The following is a 17,884-nucleotide window of genomic DNA, read 5'->3' as shown; positions in this document are numbered from 1 at the left end:
CAATTATTGTGCAACTTACCAGAGTGTTGTGCAATGCGTTGAGCAGTGCCAGCTGAACGTCGGCTGTGTGTTGTGGTGATTCTGTAAAAGATACGAGCTGACAGTGTCTTCCTCTGAGGTGATTTTGTTGCTATAAACTAGAAGTTCTCGAACGGTTTCACACCTCACACCCCACAATTTTTAGCAATCATTAACAGTTTGAGGGGAACCAAAAGTAATTTTAGTGAAATTAAGGTAAGCACAAAAGCACCAGCAAACTCTTTCTTTATTTTTCCTTCACAAATCATATTCATTCAACATTGCTCCACTTGATATCTTTCCCCTGGTCATCCATACCCTACCTGCAGTGGCTCAGTGAGAACCACTGCTGTATACTAAACTATACTATACTATACTATACTATACTATATACATACTAACTTACACACCAGTAGCGTATCTATGTCTCTGTGTTAGGTTGTACATGAAGTAATCTGCAACAGAATCAAAAGGAAGTCATCTTCAGCCGGCTAACACAGTTCAACTATAATTGAAACTCAGTTGAACTGGCATACACACACTATGTTGTTTGTTTTCAGTTTGATTTGTATTTAAATGCATTTTGCTGTTCATTAGTAGTCCAAAGGGGGCATGGTAAAGTAAGGGTTAACTTTATCATTTGTTGCAGCAAGTACTAGCAAAGGTTGAAAGTTAAGAAGACGATACACTCAAGGCTCCATTTTTTAAAATATACCTTGAAGAGCATTTGAACAGGAAACAAGTACACAGCGTATTACCATGCAGTTAGTCATGTCAATATGATAACAGAGGTTTTGTTTTTTTGCCATCAAAAATATCTGTGCACTTCTGATCACCTTATTTTTACCACAGAGCATAACAGAGGCCTATTTCTATTCACTGAAACTGAAATGACTCTGTCGCCTCATGAGAAGCAGTGTGAACGTGCTTGAGATCAGCAATGAAATTCTTGTGAGAAGGGAACATCTTCAAGTCTTTATATTGTGCAAGAGTAGAAACCCTGATCTCTCCCTCTATCTGCAACTTGTTGCAGTTCCGCAACATCTGATACAAGTACTTTTTTCAGTTTTTAAGTGCTTTGATAAAAATGCTTCCTTCTTTGTGATAAAGACTCTTAAGACGATAGCAAACAGCTAGATAACTTTTGGCCGGAAAATAACACATAATCTGACTGGTGAAGATCTGAGGGGATGATTCTGGAAGCATAAAATTGTGTTGGAAAATCTCCTGCCGCTTAAGATTGTGATTGTTTACCAAGTAGACATTAAAGTACACACAGTACAGATCTATATTTCTGTTTAAAATGGGAAATAAAACATTCGCAAACATGCAAACCATGTATTATTATCATTTAATTTTTCACTGGTAGTGTTTAAACAGTTGTCCTCAATATTTAAATTGAACAAGTAATTTACATATCTGGAAAATATAAAAAGAATGACCATTAAATTAACATGTACTAACTTAAACGACTGTTCTTCCACTTCAATATAAAACCAGTGGTACAATAATACTGGACCTATAAAACAAGTCTAAGTCTGTGGCATTCTTTTGTACGCAAAGTGTTACAATGCACCAGGATACAAACCATGAAAAATGACCCTGTGGAAAATCATGGGTATAGCTTTAATTTAAACTGTAAGTTTCTATCTAGATCAGGGATCTAGTTAAGCACTTGAGGCACACCAGCATGGGTCACTCACAGGCCAGTTTGCCATCAAAAGATGACAGGGTGATGGCAAAGGCTTGCAGGGCACACATGGGGAAACTGTAATCCATGGAGAAGACGTCCTCCGCTACACGGCCAAACTGCATCACTATGTAATCCCCTCTGTAAAGGACATCAGCGCGGGGGGGAGAGGACACAGTGATGTTAGGAATGAAGTCAAGACAGCTATTTTCATTGTGTTTGCTGACAGAAGATGAGAGAAACAAGTCACATCTTACCATTGTCGGGGTGGATGATCTGGAAGTTCTTGACAGAGGCCTGGGTCACACGTCCGTGGAAGTTAAGCACGTACGACTGAGTCTGTTCGTTCCAGCTCGGGGATTTGTTCACCAGGGTGACCAGTTTGTCTGTGTTGCTGTTCGCATGGCGGACCAGTAGAGTATCAAGTTCCTATAATAAGGAAAAAAATTTCAGTATTTTCACACTATCCACACATTATATGTCACACATTCTTCATCTTCACAGGGTTTAAAAACTGAGGATTACTTTATCAAACGTACAGTTTTCGGACGAATGGACACTCTTTCATCGTTCTCCAACATGCCGGGGATGATCACCGTCATTTTCCTGGGACCTTTAAACCCCAGCACATTTGTCTCCTGGAAACACAAAAAGCCAGTTGTATTAGAGGTTTTTATCTCTTGATATGCTGTGTTAAGTGGGATATTAAGTGTACCGAGTAAAGTTGAACTCACATAGCAAATTGCTGCCAGCTCTTGCCGCACTGACTCACACTCTTTGATGAAAGGCTTTTTCTCTGGGTTTTCACCTCCATCATAGACTGTAAACTTTGTACCAAGAACGTTGGACCTGAAATAAATAAAGTCTCATCAGATACATCATATGAAATCTGCCAAGGTAGGAGATGAAAAGTTTGTGGAATTAAGAAACATGGGGTGCATTCACTTCCATGTAAAATGATTGCTTCCACAAATCAAGGGGGTATTACCAAAATGCCAAATAAAAAAATGCCCTAAAAAAGGAAAAATTGGATTTTTGCTATATATTGCCTTCAGCCTGAAGTATGTCCTACAATTAACTACAGCATGTAGGTTGGGAGTGATAAGGAACTAATGTAAATTAAACTTGTGAATCCTCTGCTTTCATTGTCTGTCCATTTACAATGCTGATGGATCATGGAAGTGAAAACTTAGAAAGGTCTTAAACAATTATTGCAACACTTTCTTTTATAGACACCTTTTCACCACAGACGTTTTTACTTGCCATAGCAGGAAACACAGGTGTTACTAATAACATTAACAATGACTCTGCTCCATGTGGGTGTCCCAGTAGCCATTAGGCACAAAACCAGAGCCCGGACATTGGGACACCTCAATGGAACACAGCTTTTATTAAGGTTACTATTTTTCCTGCTATGACATGTCAGAATGTCTGACAGAAATAAGTACTTCAGGTCCAGGTTTGAGAGTCACTTGTTTAGCATTATGAAGTGCATGTCTGAATGTTATCTAAAGGAGTTCTGAATTACCGCACCAAGGTTGTGTGCCTCCGCCAACCAGCTGCAGTTTACATTGATGTCTGTTCAGACTAAGGAAAGGTATAAAGTGTATTTTCTGGCTAAATGAAAGCTATAACTACTGATGATACATATGTATCATTCCAGTAAATATACATTACACATGTACTTGATTACAATGTAAAGATGGATTCTTGTAGAGTATAGCTAAACAAAACGTCGTGCTCACACAATCATCATTAGCTAGGTGCACAACAAAATGTTTTTTGCTGTCACATTATTCCGATGATGCTCAAAATTGAGAATGAGGCCATGAAAGGCAGAATGGATGAGATGGAAAGATGAAAGCACGTACTGTGCTAGTTATTGTGAACTCATTATGTTGTCCCAGTCAACATGTGTGATATTTGGAATCAGTCAGTTCATTCTTAAATTACAGCTATTTTGAGGTCAAGGTGACCTTTGAGTCAAAACCAATTCAGTGTCTGACCAACTGTAAAATACGGTGATAATCTCCCCTTCTGTTGCTGAGTTATGATGTTAAATAATGGCCAATAACACTGTGATCTTATGATGTCACATTGAAGTTGAACTTTGACCTTTTGGGGTTAAAAATTTCATCACTTCATCACTGTATACCGTTAAATATCTGTGTGAAAATTAGTCATAATTACCACATCAATTCTTATAGTTAGTCAAGGTCATTTTAAGATCACAGTGACTTTTGACTCAAAAGTGTCCCCAACTCATTGTACGACCAATAGAGTGCTTGCAGGGGTGACATATTTTTGTAGTTAGCATCGTCCTGGTTCCATCAACAAAAAGCCAATGAAAAAAAGCCAGGATAGCTCTGTGGTGAACAAAGGTTTATGATACTCACATAGTTTGTATGGCAAGATAATATTCATAAATTAACACCACTTTTAGGATTTTTTTAAGCGTAACTGTGATTGCCAGAGGGAAAAAGCTAACTTTAGGCTATAAACAAACCACCCCATGGTCGCATGACAACTAAACTTCCAACTTGTAAACTGTGTAAATCAAATGTACAAGTTGGAAAGTTTGAGCTAGAATATTTTGCAAGAGTGTGAGTATAAACACAATGAGGCTATAAAGGCGGACAGGTGAGAAGATAAGTCTCTGTGTTCAGCATGCTGATGTTTAATGTCACAGAGAACCTCGGGAGTCTCATTTAGTCACTTGTTAGCAATCACCTTTTCTAATAAATGAAGAGGCTTCAAACTTCACACATGTATTTTATTTTATACAAAACTTGAAAATCTGTTGTGTTAACCAAAAACCTTATTTCCGGCATCAAGACAAAATCCCATCGACTTTGAGGCAGGAGCTAAAATGTTACCTCAGTTCTGGGTTTTAGGACTCATTCCTGCGGTAGTCTATTGTAAAAGGAGGTGGAGGCATAAAGATAATTCACAAAAAAGAGGAGCCTTTGAGTAGAGGAAAAAAAATTAAATTAAATCAGGACAAAATTATTTAGTTTACTTTTCTTTCACAAGGTAGAAATGAAAGAGTCATACCTTAGTTTTCCAATGTAGCAGTTTGTGTCTCTGGACAGGTTTGTCGGGTCAGTGGAGATGAGATAGTTGGATGTTTTGCATTTCTTCCTTTTTCTGCCTGCCATTAGGAACACCTTAGTGACGGCACAATGAAAAACAAATGTTAGAACAGACAGAGACAGACTAGAACTACCATCCCTGTGCCGTGAATAGCTTTACAGTTTTGCCAACCCTTTTGCCGTCCTCCTTCTCCATGTGGAGGTAGTAAGTCGGGTAAATGCCCTTCTCCATGCCCCTCCTGTCCCTGGTGACCCTGCACTGGATCGTCACATCTCTGGGGGCCGGACGCAAAGCAAACTTCTCAAGATCCTCCACTGACATCGGAGAGGATGACTGAAATGAGAAATTTAATTTTATATGCTCTCTGTGACAAATCCAAATAAGTTTTTAAGTTTCCAAACAGTTGGTAATGTCTCACTCTGTCATCAGATTCACTGCCTGAAGATGAACCCTTCCTGTAGTTGGAGTTAAGGGAGGCGAGACTTGGCGTAGTTTTTTCTGCTTTGGTTGTCTTTTTCTCCTTTTTCTCCTTTTCCTGGGTTTCCTCGTCTTTGCTGTCATCACTTATTTGGCACCTGGCTGTGGAGATAACACGCAGCATTAATCTGAACTTTAACTTATCGTCGATCATAAAATGCACTAGGCCACACTATTGCTCACATGTGTCGAGTTGTTTTTTCCTCTTAGGCGATTGAGGGAGAGGCCTCTGGGACCCGTCTTCCTCTTCATCGTCACTTTCATCAAGTTTATTCTTCTTTGGACTTGCCACCTCCACCACTGACTCTGTCTCCTGGGTTGGAGGCTCCAGTAAGTGCTTCTCTGCAAAGGATGTGTTAATGTTAAAGCTTAATCTTGAACACTGTGAGGCAATTCAAATGTTTTTTCCTCCTTGTACACAACACACATAGGATATCATGCATAGCATTGATGTGTTAATGATGATGTTACTTTTACGCTCTTGTTTGGTTGTCTTGTTTGTCTTCTGTGGGTCTTCAGATTCTTTCACTTTGTCTTTCTTTTTTGTTTTCTTCTCCTTTTTCTCCTTGTCTTTTTCCTGCTCTGTCTCCTGTTCATCATTCTGTTCCGTCTCTGAAAAAGCAGTGAGTTTCTGATGAATTATTTATTAAAGCAAAGTGCTTCTTAGCATTACACATGCATGCATGAGAACACAGAACATGCAGAGCCCCAGACCACACTGAAACACATTCTCATTAGAATAAACTCACGTTTGGCTTTTTCTTTCTTCACTTCTTTCTTCTTAGTCTTTTTTCCCTCCACCTGAGCATCATTCTCCACTTCACACTTCACCTCAGCCTCTTTGTCAATCTCCAAGTCCATTCTCTTGGGAGTAACAGGCTTCTCTGAAGGCATCTCATCTGACATCATGTTTGCTGTCATGTCGCATTCACCCAATGTGATCTCGTCCAATGGGTTATCATGGGCATGTTCAACTTGATCTCCAGGAAAAGAGACAAAAACTTGTATTTAATATTTTTAAAGAAAAAAGCATTATTTTGCTTTGGAATTAGATTTTCTCTTTAAAAAGTCTAAAGTTGTTCTAATTATCTGTTATTCTAATACTAACCACTCAGGGATGTGTTGCTCAGGGATTGGCTGATTAACAGAGGTGTTTCATCCGAGCGGGAAGCTTTGTGCTTGCGGTTCTTTTGGCGCGTGTCCCGATTGGCTACCACCATTTGAGAATCAGCCCTCTTCTTTTGCTGCTTTTTTATCAAAAGGGTACGCTGTGGGAGAATTGAAAACTGTCAACAGTGTCTCCACACAATGTTCATAAGTGGGAATAAAACTAGAAGAAAGAAAATAGTGCATCTTAACTCTTTACATTCAGCACAGTGATATCTTTGATTATTTTTTCTCTCAAAAACCTTCAACTAGCTACACTCCAGAAAAGACTTTCTTAATGTACAATTTGATCACTTTCAATGTTCGATCTACATATGACAACTAAACTCAACTGACCCTGAGCCATGGGTATTATAAGCTAATATTATAACATTATATATATTCTATTATTTAACCAAGACAGCAACCAGGCAGACAAAGTTTTGGAACAGTTATATATATATATCTGTAATATATTGTTTTTTGTGTTTTATTAAATTCTAGACAGTGATTTCCCGTTGTGACTATTGCCAGCTGAAGATGTTCAAACAACTGATCCTGGATGCAAGATTTTAAATGCAGGTTCCCATACATTATTGTTACTACTTTACCACTACTACTACTACAAGTATTAATTCAGGATTTAACTATAAGGTTACCACAGCTACTATTAGCATTAGTACTTGTAGCACTGATTATCTGCTGATCTTTCAGATAAAAGTTATTTATGTAGCTCACACACTGTACTAAACAAGTCTGTGACTTAATGTTGTGCAGTAGCTCCAAACAGCAGGTGGTTCTGACACAGGTAGCCATGATGACCTCATGAGACTCAAGAAAGCTTTATTTGTTGCTGCCTCATTTTTAACCACTTGTTAACTAATTTTTTAATTAGCTAATTAAAACACATGTTCCAGTTTTTGCTACACTACACTGCATGGACTATGATCATTACCCTACATATATGTTTTATATAAAGGAACACAACTAAAAATCTACTCAATCAGCTTAAAAGCATCATTGTAAACTATTTGAAGTGCACTGTGATTCTTGTACCAGTTTAAAATAAAGCAAAACATATATGGGCCTATTCATGTGTAAATTACATCAAATAATCCTTGTTTCTTTACCTGGTTGTCCAGCTTTTGTTGTCGCATATCGGGGTCCTCCATGTCTGAGTAAAGACTCACTGCTAATTACAAAGTAATCAGTAGATAATTAAGGACGTTTAAAAACAACAGATGAAATCCAACATCAAAGTTCAATGAGAGAAATTGTTCAGTTTCCAAAATAAAAGAGCATTTAAATATGGAAACGGGTGTTTGATTGTGCCACCCTGCTCCATCTGACAGTCTGTCCACCTGCATGTAGCAGAAGGCAAAGTGGATTAAAGGGGGATAATGTTCTTAAACTGCACTGCACAGCTCAGTCAGTATGGACAAGCAGTCTCGGGGGCAAGGCGAGCTTTTCCATGGCTGCTCTATGGAGATGCTAAGGCATAATGTAACAGCTGAAATGTGAGACAAGAGAAGCGGGGAGGTGATGCCCTGCTCCTGTCATTTTACTACATCACTTACCCAGGCGTAAACAGTCAAACACGGAAGTCGCAGCAGTGACCACAAATTGCCCCAAAGCTTCCGAGTATTACCCAACGCGCCTCACTTGGCCCAACCGACACACAACACATCCCCCAGAGTGCCGTTAAATGACCGAGACCGTCCCAGAAAGCATCAACACAAGCAGACATTGGCTATTAGCGGGACACTCAGGCAGGTTTATCTCGTTGCCATGGATACAGCTGCCATGCAGCGGCGATGGAGAGCCGTGAAATAAAATCCAACAACTCCGCGTTTAATTCATATAATATACCGTTCATGTCTTTGTTGTTGTTGTATTTAGTTGTTTGTTTATGTTTGTAGCAGTGTTTTCTTACAGTTTTGGTACACTGACGCTTGTTTGCAGTTTTTTACTTATATTTAATAGCCTGGTTTGTTTGGTTGAATTGTGTTTTGTTAGTAGTATTTGTATATGTATTTTATATGTGTTTAATATTTTTATAAATCTACAAATGCGTATACAGTACTTTTGGTTCTTTGGCCTAATACACAAAGTTCAGTTAGTAGTGGTAATACAGTGGTATAGTCTAACGAATAGTGAAAGTCATATATTTTTGCCAGTGGACTCAAAAAGACAATTTTCGAAATGAAATGAAATGAAATATAAATAACCATCTATGAGTGATGATAACATTTAAATTTTATTGATTTCTTTTTTTTAATGATTGATTAAGCTAAGCTTTATTGTATTTTATCATTTAGGGTGGGTAGTTCTGTGTTTTAGGTCTTTTGACAGAGTTATAATCAATAAAATAAAATATGAGTGATGCCTAGCTGACGTTTCAATTTGTTTTTCTTTTACAATTTTTTATTTCATCAGGGTTTTACATTATATATATTCATATAGGTGTTTTTAAACAGCCCGAAAATTAAGGTTTTTATACATTTATATTTGCATTGTTAACCGATATTATACTTTTTTAAAAATGTATTAAATATAATTTATATGGGTTGGTAGTAGTAGTAGTAGTATCATTATAGTAGCAGTAGTATTAGTAGTAGTAGTAGTAGTAGTAGTAGTAGTAATAGTATTATTATTATTATTATTATTAGTAGTAGTAGTAGTATTAGTATAGTAGTAGTAGTAGATATAGTATTATTATTATTAGTGGTAGTATTAGTAGTACTAGTAGTATTAGGATTAATATTAGTAGTATTAGTGGTAGTAGTGGTATTAGCATTAGTAGTTTTAGTGGTATTAGTATTAGTGGTATTAGTGGTAGTAGTAGTATTAGTATTAGTATTAGTAGTAGTATTAGTGCTATTAGTGGTAGTAGTGGTAATATTAGTATTAGTGGTATTAGTGGTAGTAGTGGTATTAGTAGTATTAGTGGTAGTAGTAGTATTAGTAGTATTAGTGGTATTAGTGGTATTAGTGGTAGTATTAGTATTATTAGTATTAGTAGTATTAGTAGTATTAGTGGTAGTAGTAGTATTAGTATTAGTAGTAGTATTAGTGCTATTAGTGGTAGTAGTGGTAGTAGTAGTATTAGTGGTATTAGTGGTAGCAGTGGTAGTAGTGGTATTATTATTAGTAGTAGTATTAGTAGTATTAGTATTAGTAGTAGTATTAGTGCTATTAGTGGTAGTAGTAGTATTAGTAGTAGTATTAGTAGTATTAGGGGTATTAGTGCTATTAGTGGCAGTAGTAGTATTAGTATTAGTAGTAGTATTAGTGCTATTAGTAGTAGTAGTGGTAGTAGTAGTATTAGTAGTATTAGTGATATTAGTGGTAGTAGTGGTATTATTAGTATTAGTAGTATTAGTGGTAGTAGTGGTAGTAGTAGTATTAGTAGTAGTAGTATTAGTAGTATTAGTGGTGGTAGTAGTAGTATTAGTATTAGTAGTAGTATTAGTGGTATTAGTGGTAGTAGTAGTATTAGTAGTATTAGTGATATTAGTGGTAGTAGTGGTATTAGTATTAGTGGTATTAGTGGTATTAGTATTAGTAGTATTAGTAGTATTAGCATTAGTGGTAGTAGTGGTATTAGTATTAGTGGTATTAGTAGTATTAGTATTAGTAGTATTAGTAGTATTAGTAGTATTAGTATTAGTGGTATTAGTGGTATTAGTAGTATTAGTATTAGTAGTATTAGTGGTATTAGTAGTATTAGTATTAGTGGTATTAGTAGTATTAGTAGTATTAGTATTAGTGGTAGTAGTAGTATTAGTGGTAGTAGTAGTATTAGTATTAGTGGTATTAGTGGTAGTAGTGGTAGTAGTATTAGTAGTATTAGTGGTATTAGTAGTATTAGTATTAGTAGTATTAGTAGTATTAGTGGTATTAGTAGTATTAGTATTAGTAGTATTAGTATTAGTAGTAGTAGTGGTATTAGTAGTATTAGTATTAGTAGTATTAGTGGTATTAGTAGTATTAGTATTAGTAGTAGTAGTAGTATTAGTATTAGTAGTATTAGCATTAGTGGTAGTATTAGTATTAGTAGTATTAGTGGTATTAGTAGTATTAGTATTAGTAGTATTAGTATTAGTAGTATTAGTATTAGTAGTAGTAGTAGTAGTAGTAGTAGTATTAGTTGTAGTAGTATTAGTATTAGTGGTAGTATTAGTGGTAGTATTAGTATTAGTAGTATTAGTGGTATTAGTAGTATTAGTGGTATTAGTAGTATTAGTATTAGTAGTATTAGTAGTAGTAGTAGTAGTAGTAGTAGTAGTAGTATTAGTATTAGTGGTAGTATTAGTATTAGTAGTATTAGTGGTATTAGTAGTATTAGTATTAGTAGTATTAGTAGTAGTAGTAGTAGTATTAGTATTAGTAGTATTAGCATTAGTGGTAGTATTAGTATTAGTAGTATTAGTATTAGTAGTATATGTAGTATTAGCATTAGTGGTAGTATTAGTATTAGTAGTATTAGTGGTACTAGCATTAGTGGTAGTATTAGTATTAGTAGTATTAGTATTAGTAGTAGTATTAGTATTAGTAGTATTAGTAGTATTAGTGGTATTAGCATTAGTGGTAGTATTAGTATTAGTAGTATTAGTATTAGTAGTATTAGTAGTATTAGCATTAGTGGTAGTATTAGTATTAGTAGTATTAGTGGTATTAGCATTAGTGGTAGTATTAGTATTAGTAGTATTAGTATTAGTATTAGTATTAGTAGTAGTATTAGTATTAGTAGTATTAGCATTAGTGGTAGTATTAGTATTAGTAGTATTAGTGGTATTAGCATTAGTGGTAGTATTAGTATTAGTAGTAGTATTAGTATTAGTAGTATTAGTAGTATTAGCATTAGTGGTAGTATTAGTATTAGTAGTATTAGTATTAGTAGTATTAGTAGTATTAGCATTAGTGGTAGTATTAGTATTAGTAGTAGTATTAGTATTAGTAGTATTAGTAGTATTAGCATTAGTGGTAGTATTAGTATTAGTAGTATTAGTATTAGTATTAGTATTAGTATTAGTAGTAGTATTAGTATTAGTAGTATTAGTAGTATTAGCATTAGTGGTAGTATTAGTATTAGTAGTATTAGTATTAGTATTAGTAGTATTAGTGGGTGTTTCTGTTTTTCATGATTGTACCACGCGCTAAACCGGGGAAAAAAAGGATATACTGTTGCTAGGATACAGCCAAACAGGAAATTATTTAGCTTCATTAAAGTCTGTTTGGGTCAAGGTAAGGTTTCTCCTAATGCTGTTACATGTTAAAAAGACAAACAAACAATCGATACCTTTTAATGACATAATCAAATCAGTCGTACCTCTGTTTTTCAGCTGCTTTTCACCGTCTTCAGTTTGCTCAATTTATAACTCGGCAAAAGAAATAAAACATGGAAACGAGAATAAAGGTAGGCTCTATACATTTAGCTTGTTTTATCTAACGTTAGATTAGCAGCTGGGTTCACTTTACCGTCTGCTCGTTTAACCTCCTTTGATTTTTTAAATCATAATTCAAATATAAAGATTTATATTATACACTATATACAACTATTCTTATTGCCTTGTAATGCATTGCATATTAAGCAAGCATTGTTTTGTTTTGTAGGAACCACAGACCCTGAAAGCTAAAGTGATGCTATGGTGAGAGCTGTGTCCACAATCCCGATCATTTGGACCGTTTGCTGCTTTATTTATGACTAAACCTAATGTCTGAACCTGAACCCTGGGTGTTCTTTCAGGACAGATGTAAGCTACCATGACATGGAGGAGGTAGACAAAATGCAATCCGTTCCTGATCTGGAGAGGTTTCTGCCCCTGTTTATGTATACCAGAAACACATCTATCTATTGATACAAAATCACACAGCACTGATCAATGACTGTTTCTTATGTTCTGTGGCAGTGCTTTATGCAGTGTGTTTGGCATCGACCTCCCTGAACCCAGAAGAGGAGTTCTGCTGGAGATGTATGTGCAGACTGTGCTCTTCTGCAGAGAGCACAGCTTCAAAAAAGAACAAACGTCTGCTCTCTTGTCCATCATCAAGTCCATTCATGAGGCTAACATACGTAAGTAAAATCATATTATTGTCACAGTCATCTAAGTTAGTAGTTTGAAATGGAACTGGCTTTCAACATTGATGATGTACAAGCTACCTCTGCAGCTGACACAGTTCATACTAACTACATACTAATAGTAACTGTGACAACCAATTCAATATTTAGATGGTATGGCAAAATACAGTATGCTGCTGGGCAAATATTATAGGTTGATTTGTTCAAATAATTCATTTAAATGTTCCTTAACTTCACACAAAATGTGTTTGAAACTATTTTCTTGCAGAAACTCCACTTAACAACATAGAGCAGTGTTTCAAATACTGCAAGGAGCTACTTCTCTGTCACTCAGTCAGGGTCTGTAAAACAATCTTTTTTTACTCACAATATTGTTTCAACACCTGTACATTTTTAGGAATGTAATGTATTTCGTGTTTGCCCACTACAGAGACCTCCCTTTAGTATCAATCTCTTCAGCTCTGAGGAGGTGAGCTGTATCTTACAGTACATACACAACAGCTATGTGAGACACTACAAACTGTACAAATATATTTTCACTCCACAGGTAAGAAATCGGAAATTAATTATTCTGCACAAATGGTTCTGCTTTGATTCATATTTTATTTTAGTAAAGTTAAAATACAATCTGGAGAGAATAATGATATTTTTAGTATTAATTTTCACAGGTAAAACTTGATTTGTCTTTGATTTACTCTGGGATCCCAGACCAGGATAAACACACTATGGAGGATTCTTCTGCTCCAGGTAATAATTACAGCGTATCAGCAGTTGTAGAAACACAAATGTTCTAGGAAGCATGAAAAAGGTTTAAAAGGTTTTCAAAACTTTTAGCATGCAACTAGGACTGAATAAAAGCAATTAAAAATTTTAAGAACGAGGCTGGGCAACGAAAATATAGAATGTGGAAGAGTAAGAAAAGGCAAAACACTAAATTATATAATGTAAATGCATCAAATTTACGAACTTCTCATTGTTTTTGAAAACCCATAAACATAAAAATGACTTCAATCTCCTCGCTCTTAACAAACGTCTTCAATTTTATGTTGTGTTACATGGAAAATCTGAATATTCTTGATATTCTAGACAACCTTGGACAAGATTTATTAACACTTTTAACTACTTTTCCTGCACCCGAAATGTGATTGACAAAGAAGCAGAAGCAAAGACAGACAGCGGCCCTCAAACACAAGAAGCATCCATTGCAGAGTCAGAGGGAGACACGCTCGGTAAGATCATAAAAAAAGACTGTGCAGAAATAAATGTTTAAGTCAAGTGCACTCTAACTGGTGTATTGTATCTGCTTCATTTCCTCACTTTCAGGTTCAAACTCAGAACTGAAGGCGCTGATAGAGAAAGAGGTCAAAGAGCAGATGATGCTTGTGTCCGGACAACTAGATCAGCGAATGAAAGAAATTGCAGGACAACACAACCGAGCCCTAGAATCTCCACAACTCAACCACAAGGCCAAAAAATAATGAATTTCAAATAAGAACTCACACAAAATGAGTAAATTCTGACTCAAACATTTGTTTTTATTGTTAATACAACTTGTTTCTTTTTTTTCATATACAGTACAATTTCTATCTGCATTTGTACAATTACTGTACATTTCTCAGGCAGGCACTTTCAGGAAAAGTGCCATTTATTAAACTGGGGAATGAACTGAGTTGGGAATTGTGTTTGTTAGTTTTAATAGGAAATACAGTCACAGACAGTCATCACAGTTAGTGTAAGTAGGTTTCCTATTAAGGAATGTCTGCATGCATGACAGCTACAGGATTCTCTACCAAAAACACTGTATACATGCCCTCCGCTGCAGATTTGTAACACTGAAATATCTGTAAATCTGAGCCCTGTTACAATATGTATATATAATTATATTTTAAATAATTAATCACAGTGCTTTATGTTCACTTCAGCCAAACAGTGCTTAGAAACACATCCTCTCCTCAGTTATAACTGACCTATAGATCTAAAATCCTAAATGTATAAAATATACCTTTATGTGACGTGTTTATTCAAACGATTGTGCAACGTGTTCTCTTCTGCAAACTGGCACTGCAAACATGATGACCTGACAAGAGGAGTTTCAAACCCACAAACTTGGATGAAAGCACAGATAATGCATGCTTATCTTTAACTCGCAGGACCACAGTGCACATTAAGGCATACAAACATCCAGGTCCCTGAATTCCTAATATTAAAATTAAACACAGTAATGCGACAAGACAAACGCTGACATGGCAGCGCATGTGAATGTTTAAATAAAAATCAAGGTGGTTAGGAATGAGGTTAACCTTTTATGCTTCAAAGTCCTCCAGGCCAAGCAGCATGATCTTAGCTGTGTTCTGAAAGAGGGCGGCTCGGTTCTGCTGCTCCCCTTTCTTCACCCAGTGCCCATAGATGCGGAAGGCGCAACCGTCAATGAGTTTGCGGACACCGCGAAGAGAGTACGGGTCTCTGGCCAGTACCTCGCGTGTGAGCGGCCGAGCCCTGCGGTAACGGCTGTACATCCTGATACAGGCCAGCACACTGACGATCAACACCTGAGGGAGCGTGAAAGAAAAACAGATGAGAAGAGAGATTTTTGTTTTTTTTGGTTTAAAATCTTAAATCTGCTGCCATAAAAAAAAAAATTAAAAAAGCCAAGTCAACCCAGTGACCTACCCTAAAGGTCTTTCTAGGACTGAAGAGACGCACATTCTCCTTCTGGTACAGTCTGAAGAAGGGATGAGCTAAGGCTTGCTCAGCAGTGAGACGGACAGCCGGGTCCACCACCAGCAGCCTGGAAATCTGAGCAGCACAAACAAATAGCTTTATGGTTTAACCTCATGATTTTGTCACATATTCTGTTTTCTGCTGAAGGTATCTTACTTTATAAACTGAAATGAAACATCAAACATTAAGGTTTATCAGTCTTACCAGGTCTTTCACAGTGTCAGACCTGTCGTCCCACTCTGGGGAGCTGAACTGATAGCGACCCTCCATGATCATCCTCAGCATCAGCATCTGTTTGCGATGCCAGAACGGTGGCGAGCCGGCCAGTAAAGTGAAAAGGATCACTCCACACGCCCAGCTTTCCAATGCATGCATCAAAACAAGTGAGCAAGAATTAGGAACAACATTTAGGGGACAAAACCTAGGATGATGTTTGGGATATATACACTCATATAAATGTTACTTTAAATAAATGTTGTTGACAAAATGGAAGACTTACAGATCAACCTCTTTGCCATAGCCTGTGTGCATTTCATCCATTGAACATTTCAGTATTTCAGGGGCCAGATAACCAGGTGTGCCACAAAGCTCTAATTAGAACAAAAGAGAAAACAGATCATTTGAACCTGTGTCTAAACAAATGATTCACACATCTAAAGATCTTTAATATTGACCTTCAGTCATCATTTTATACTAATGTACCTCTAAGTTTCTCTCCAGGCTGTAGCTGCACTGAGAATCCAAAGTCGGACAGTTTGATGTGTCCCTGATCATCCAGGAGAATATTCTCAGGTTTCAAGTCCCGGTGGATGATGTTCAGGGAGTGGAGGTACTGCACGGCCTCCAGCAGAGCTCGCATCATGCTCCTGTAGACCAATGGGTTTTACAAAAGACATCATCATTTCCAGGCGGCCATTGGCTTCATTTATTTCCCAAACCATGGGCTGTAACTTTCAAGTCAACTTTTGTCTGAAAAGAAACTTCAGCTTGAGAAACACATTCACTGCACCATAAAATCAGGGTATATTTTGGAAAATGTTCTGCAGAAATGTAAATAATAAATGATTTGGCGGCGGACACACAGTTATAAAGCTTTAATAAGGCCGAACTTTGTTCTGCTACAAGAGTGTGACACTGGCCAAAATGCTGCCAGACTGAATTAGCTGAAAGGTTGTGTTGATGCTGGAGCTCACCTGGTTTCCTTCTCACTCAGAGTCACTTTTTCTGTGAGGTAGTCAAACAGCTCTCCTCGCCTCATGCTGTAAATGAAAACAAGAGATTGATGCTATTCTCCAACATTCATGTCGTATTCAGTCGTATTTGTTGTAATACTTACAGGTCAAACACCAAAAATATGAAAGTTGTGGACTCATAGGAATCAATGAGAGTAACTAAAGGAAAAAAAACATAACAAGGTTTTAGAACTTTTGAATCCCCAAGAAGAGAACATGAAAGTGTCCAAAAGAGTAGAAGTCCAACATACTGATTGAGGAATGTCCCTTCACCATGTTGAGGACTTGGATCTCCTTCAGGGTAGAGGTTTTCACCTCCTCCAGCTGCTGAACGGTCATCTTCTCCGCTGTGATCTCAATAATCTTCACTGCCAGCTCCTGAGCCGTGTGTCTGTGCACACACCTGCGCACCACACTGCTCACACCCCTGAGAAAGCATTCCCACAGATTACAGCATGGGGTTTTTATTTCATCGTCCCAACAGACAACTGGGATCACATTTCAGGTTATTTTGCTGGACTCACCTGCCAATCACCTCTTTGGGGTCATATTTCTGGTAAAACTCCTTGGCCCCCACCCAGTCTGGTAGTTCATCTCCAACAACTATGTCTTTGGTCATGGTGACAGCATATGAATCTATAACAAAAAATTGTCAGTCACATGTGTCACTCTGTAACAGTGCTGCATGTTTTGTAACAGGAACTACTGATCACTCCTGACTAGGAAGTGTTTGTATTGCTTTAAATTAATCCTAGTTAGCGGGACATTGTTGGGATCTGCTCGCTACATAGACACACACACATTATATATAACCTCCCTACTGTTATTTGGTCCATCATGACAGTGAGCTAACTCTTTCATTTGGCCTTGCTGCTGCAGCAGGTTCACTGACCGTACTATCAAGGAAGCTACTCACCGTGTATGCTATCAAACGACAACAAGGGGAAGGAAGACGGCGGAATTAAGGAATCAGTAAAACAGTGCCATCTCACCTCGAGAAACCTATCGTGAAGCCATAAGTGAGTCCGATTCAGCGGCGACAATATCAAAGAGTTAGTTACCGAGCAACAACCGTTAGCTACCGCCTGAGCTCTGTTTACATTCTACTCACATTCCTCGAAACTGCCTGTAGCCTGTTATTACACAGTGTGGCAGTACTGCCCCCGTGAGGCCGGAGTGGGGATTGCAGCACGGTTCATTTAATAATAATGATAATGATAATAATAATAATAATAATAATAATAATAATAATAATAATAATAATAATATGGTATTTTTAGGGTTTAGTAGCTACATTTTAGGGCAAGATACCCAAATAATGTAGTACAACTGATGTTTATTGTTTATGATTTCTTTCTTTAAAAAAAAAATACTCTGTGGATGTGCATTGCCGTATAAATATAAGGAATATAATGATAATACTTT

The 17,884-nt window shown here is 36.9% G+C and overlaps 3 protein-coding genes across 8 annotated transcripts; 1 reads left to right on the top strand and 2 right to left on the bottom strand.

Annotated features, from left to right (window-relative positions):
• Positions 1-1,350: 1,350 nt before the first annotated feature.
• si:dkey-220f10.4 (tubby protein homolog) lies at positions 1,351-8,173 on the bottom strand. 3 transcript variants are annotated; one of them, XM_051418021.1, is made up of 13 exons: positions 8,002-8,173; positions 7,555-7,616; positions 6,387-6,546; positions 6,028-6,258; positions 5,750-5,890; positions 5,462-5,620; positions 5,220-5,380; positions 4,973-5,134; positions 4,763-4,875; positions 2,443-2,557; positions 2,248-2,346; positions 1,966-2,137; positions 1,351-1,847 (listed from the first exon to the last, which is right to left on the bottom strand). In XM_051418021.1, exons 2-13 carry the CDS (start codon positions 7,594-7,596, stop codon positions 1,714-1,716), a joined length of 1,689 nt encoding a protein of 562 aa, XP_051273981.1. In that variant the 5' UTR covers positions 7,597-7,616; positions 8,002-8,173; the 3' UTR covers positions 1,351-1,713. The 3 variants fall into 3 exon arrangements, with proteins under 3 accessions (XP_051273981.1, XP_051273983.1, XP_051273982.1); XM_051418023.1 differs by having other exon boundaries at positions 5,756-5,890; XM_051418022.1 differs by having other exon boundaries at positions 7,555-7,613.
• A 3,388-nt stretch (positions 8,174-11,561) lies between these two features.
• On the top strand, positions 11,562-14,175 carry cfap119 (cilia and flagella associated protein 119). 4 transcript variants are annotated; one of them, XM_051418254.1, is made up of 10 exons: positions 11,562-11,671; positions 11,770-11,843; positions 12,041-12,075; positions 12,174-12,239; positions 12,337-12,500; positions 12,775-12,845; positions 12,937-13,053; positions 13,175-13,253; positions 13,664-13,735; positions 13,830-14,175. In XM_051418254.1, the coding sequence occupies exons 2-10, from the start codon at positions 11,826-11,828 to the stop codon at positions 13,982-13,984; spliced, it is 777 nt and encodes a 258-aa protein (XP_051274214.1). In that variant the 5' UTR covers positions 11,562-11,671; positions 11,770-11,825; the 3' UTR covers positions 13,985-14,175. The 4 variants fall into 4 exon arrangements, with proteins under 4 accessions (XP_051274214.1, XP_051274212.1, XP_051274215.1 ...); XM_051418252.1 differs by having other exon boundaries at positions 13,661-13,735; XM_051418255.1 differs by having other exon boundaries at positions 11,581-11,671; positions 11,751-11,843; positions 12,179-12,239; positions 13,661-13,735.
• On the bottom strand, positions 14,017-17,612 carry phkg2 (phosphorylase kinase, gamma 2 (testis)). Its single transcript, XM_051418250.1, has 10 exons — positions 17,452-17,612; positions 16,984-17,095; positions 16,711-16,886; positions 16,564-16,618; positions 16,421-16,486; positions 15,930-16,093; positions 15,727-15,817; positions 15,432-15,585; positions 15,177-15,302; positions 14,017-15,055 (listed from the first exon to the last, which is right to left on the bottom strand). The coding sequence occupies exons 2-10, from the start codon at positions 17,076-17,078 to the stop codon at positions 14,810-14,812; spliced, it is 1,173 nt and encodes a 390-aa protein (XP_051274210.1). The 5' UTR covers positions 17,079-17,095; positions 17,452-17,612; the 3' UTR covers positions 14,017-14,809.
• Positions 17,613-17,884: the final 272 nt, after the last annotated feature.

Source organism: Dicentrarchus labrax, unplaced genomic scaffold, assembly GCF_905237075.1.
Source record: "Dicentrarchus labrax unplaced genomic scaffold, dlabrax2021, whole genome shotgun sequence".
NCBI lineage: Eukaryota > Metazoa > Chordata > Actinopteri > Moronidae > Dicentrarchus > Dicentrarchus labrax.
The sequence above is the reverse complement of the archived record's forward strand: the minus strand, read 5'-3'. Positions and strand labels throughout refer to the sequence as shown.

Bases quoted from the DNA above. Each gene is read 5' to 3' on its own strand.
- si:dkey-220f10.4 (XM_051418021.1), bottom strand. From the start codon at position 7,596: ATGGAGGACCCCGATATGCGACAACAAAAGCTGGACAACCAG. The intron at 6,547-7,554 runs GTAAAGAAACAA...ATTCTCCCACAG, and splicing joins AACAAAAGCTGGACAACCAG to CGTACCCTTTTGATAAAAAA. The intron at 2,138-2,247 runs GTACGTTTGATA...TCCTTATTATAG, and splicing joins TGTCCATTCGTCCGAAAACT to GAACTTGATACTCTACTGGT.
- cfap119 (XM_051418252.1), top strand. The intron at 12,240-12,336 runs GTTTCTGCCCCT...GTTCTGTGGCAG, and splicing joins TCCGTTCCTGATCTGGAGAG to TGCTTTATGCAGTGTGTTTG. The intron at 13,254-13,660 runs GTAATAATTACA...TGATTGACAAAG, and splicing joins GGAGGATTCTTCTGCTCCAG to AAGCAGAAGCAAAGACAGAC.
- phkg2 (XM_051418250.1), bottom strand. From the start codon at position 17,078: ATGACCAAAGACATAGTTGTTGGAGATGAACTACCAGACTGGGTGGGG. The intron at 16,094-16,420 runs GTGAGCTCCAGC...ATTGGTCTACAG, and splicing joins CTGAGTGAGAAGGAAACCAG to GAGCATGATGCGAGCTCTGC. The intron at 15,818-15,929 runs GTACATTAGTAT...TGTTCTAATTAG, and splicing joins GCCTGGAGAGAAACTTAGAG to AGCTTTGTGGCACACCTGGT.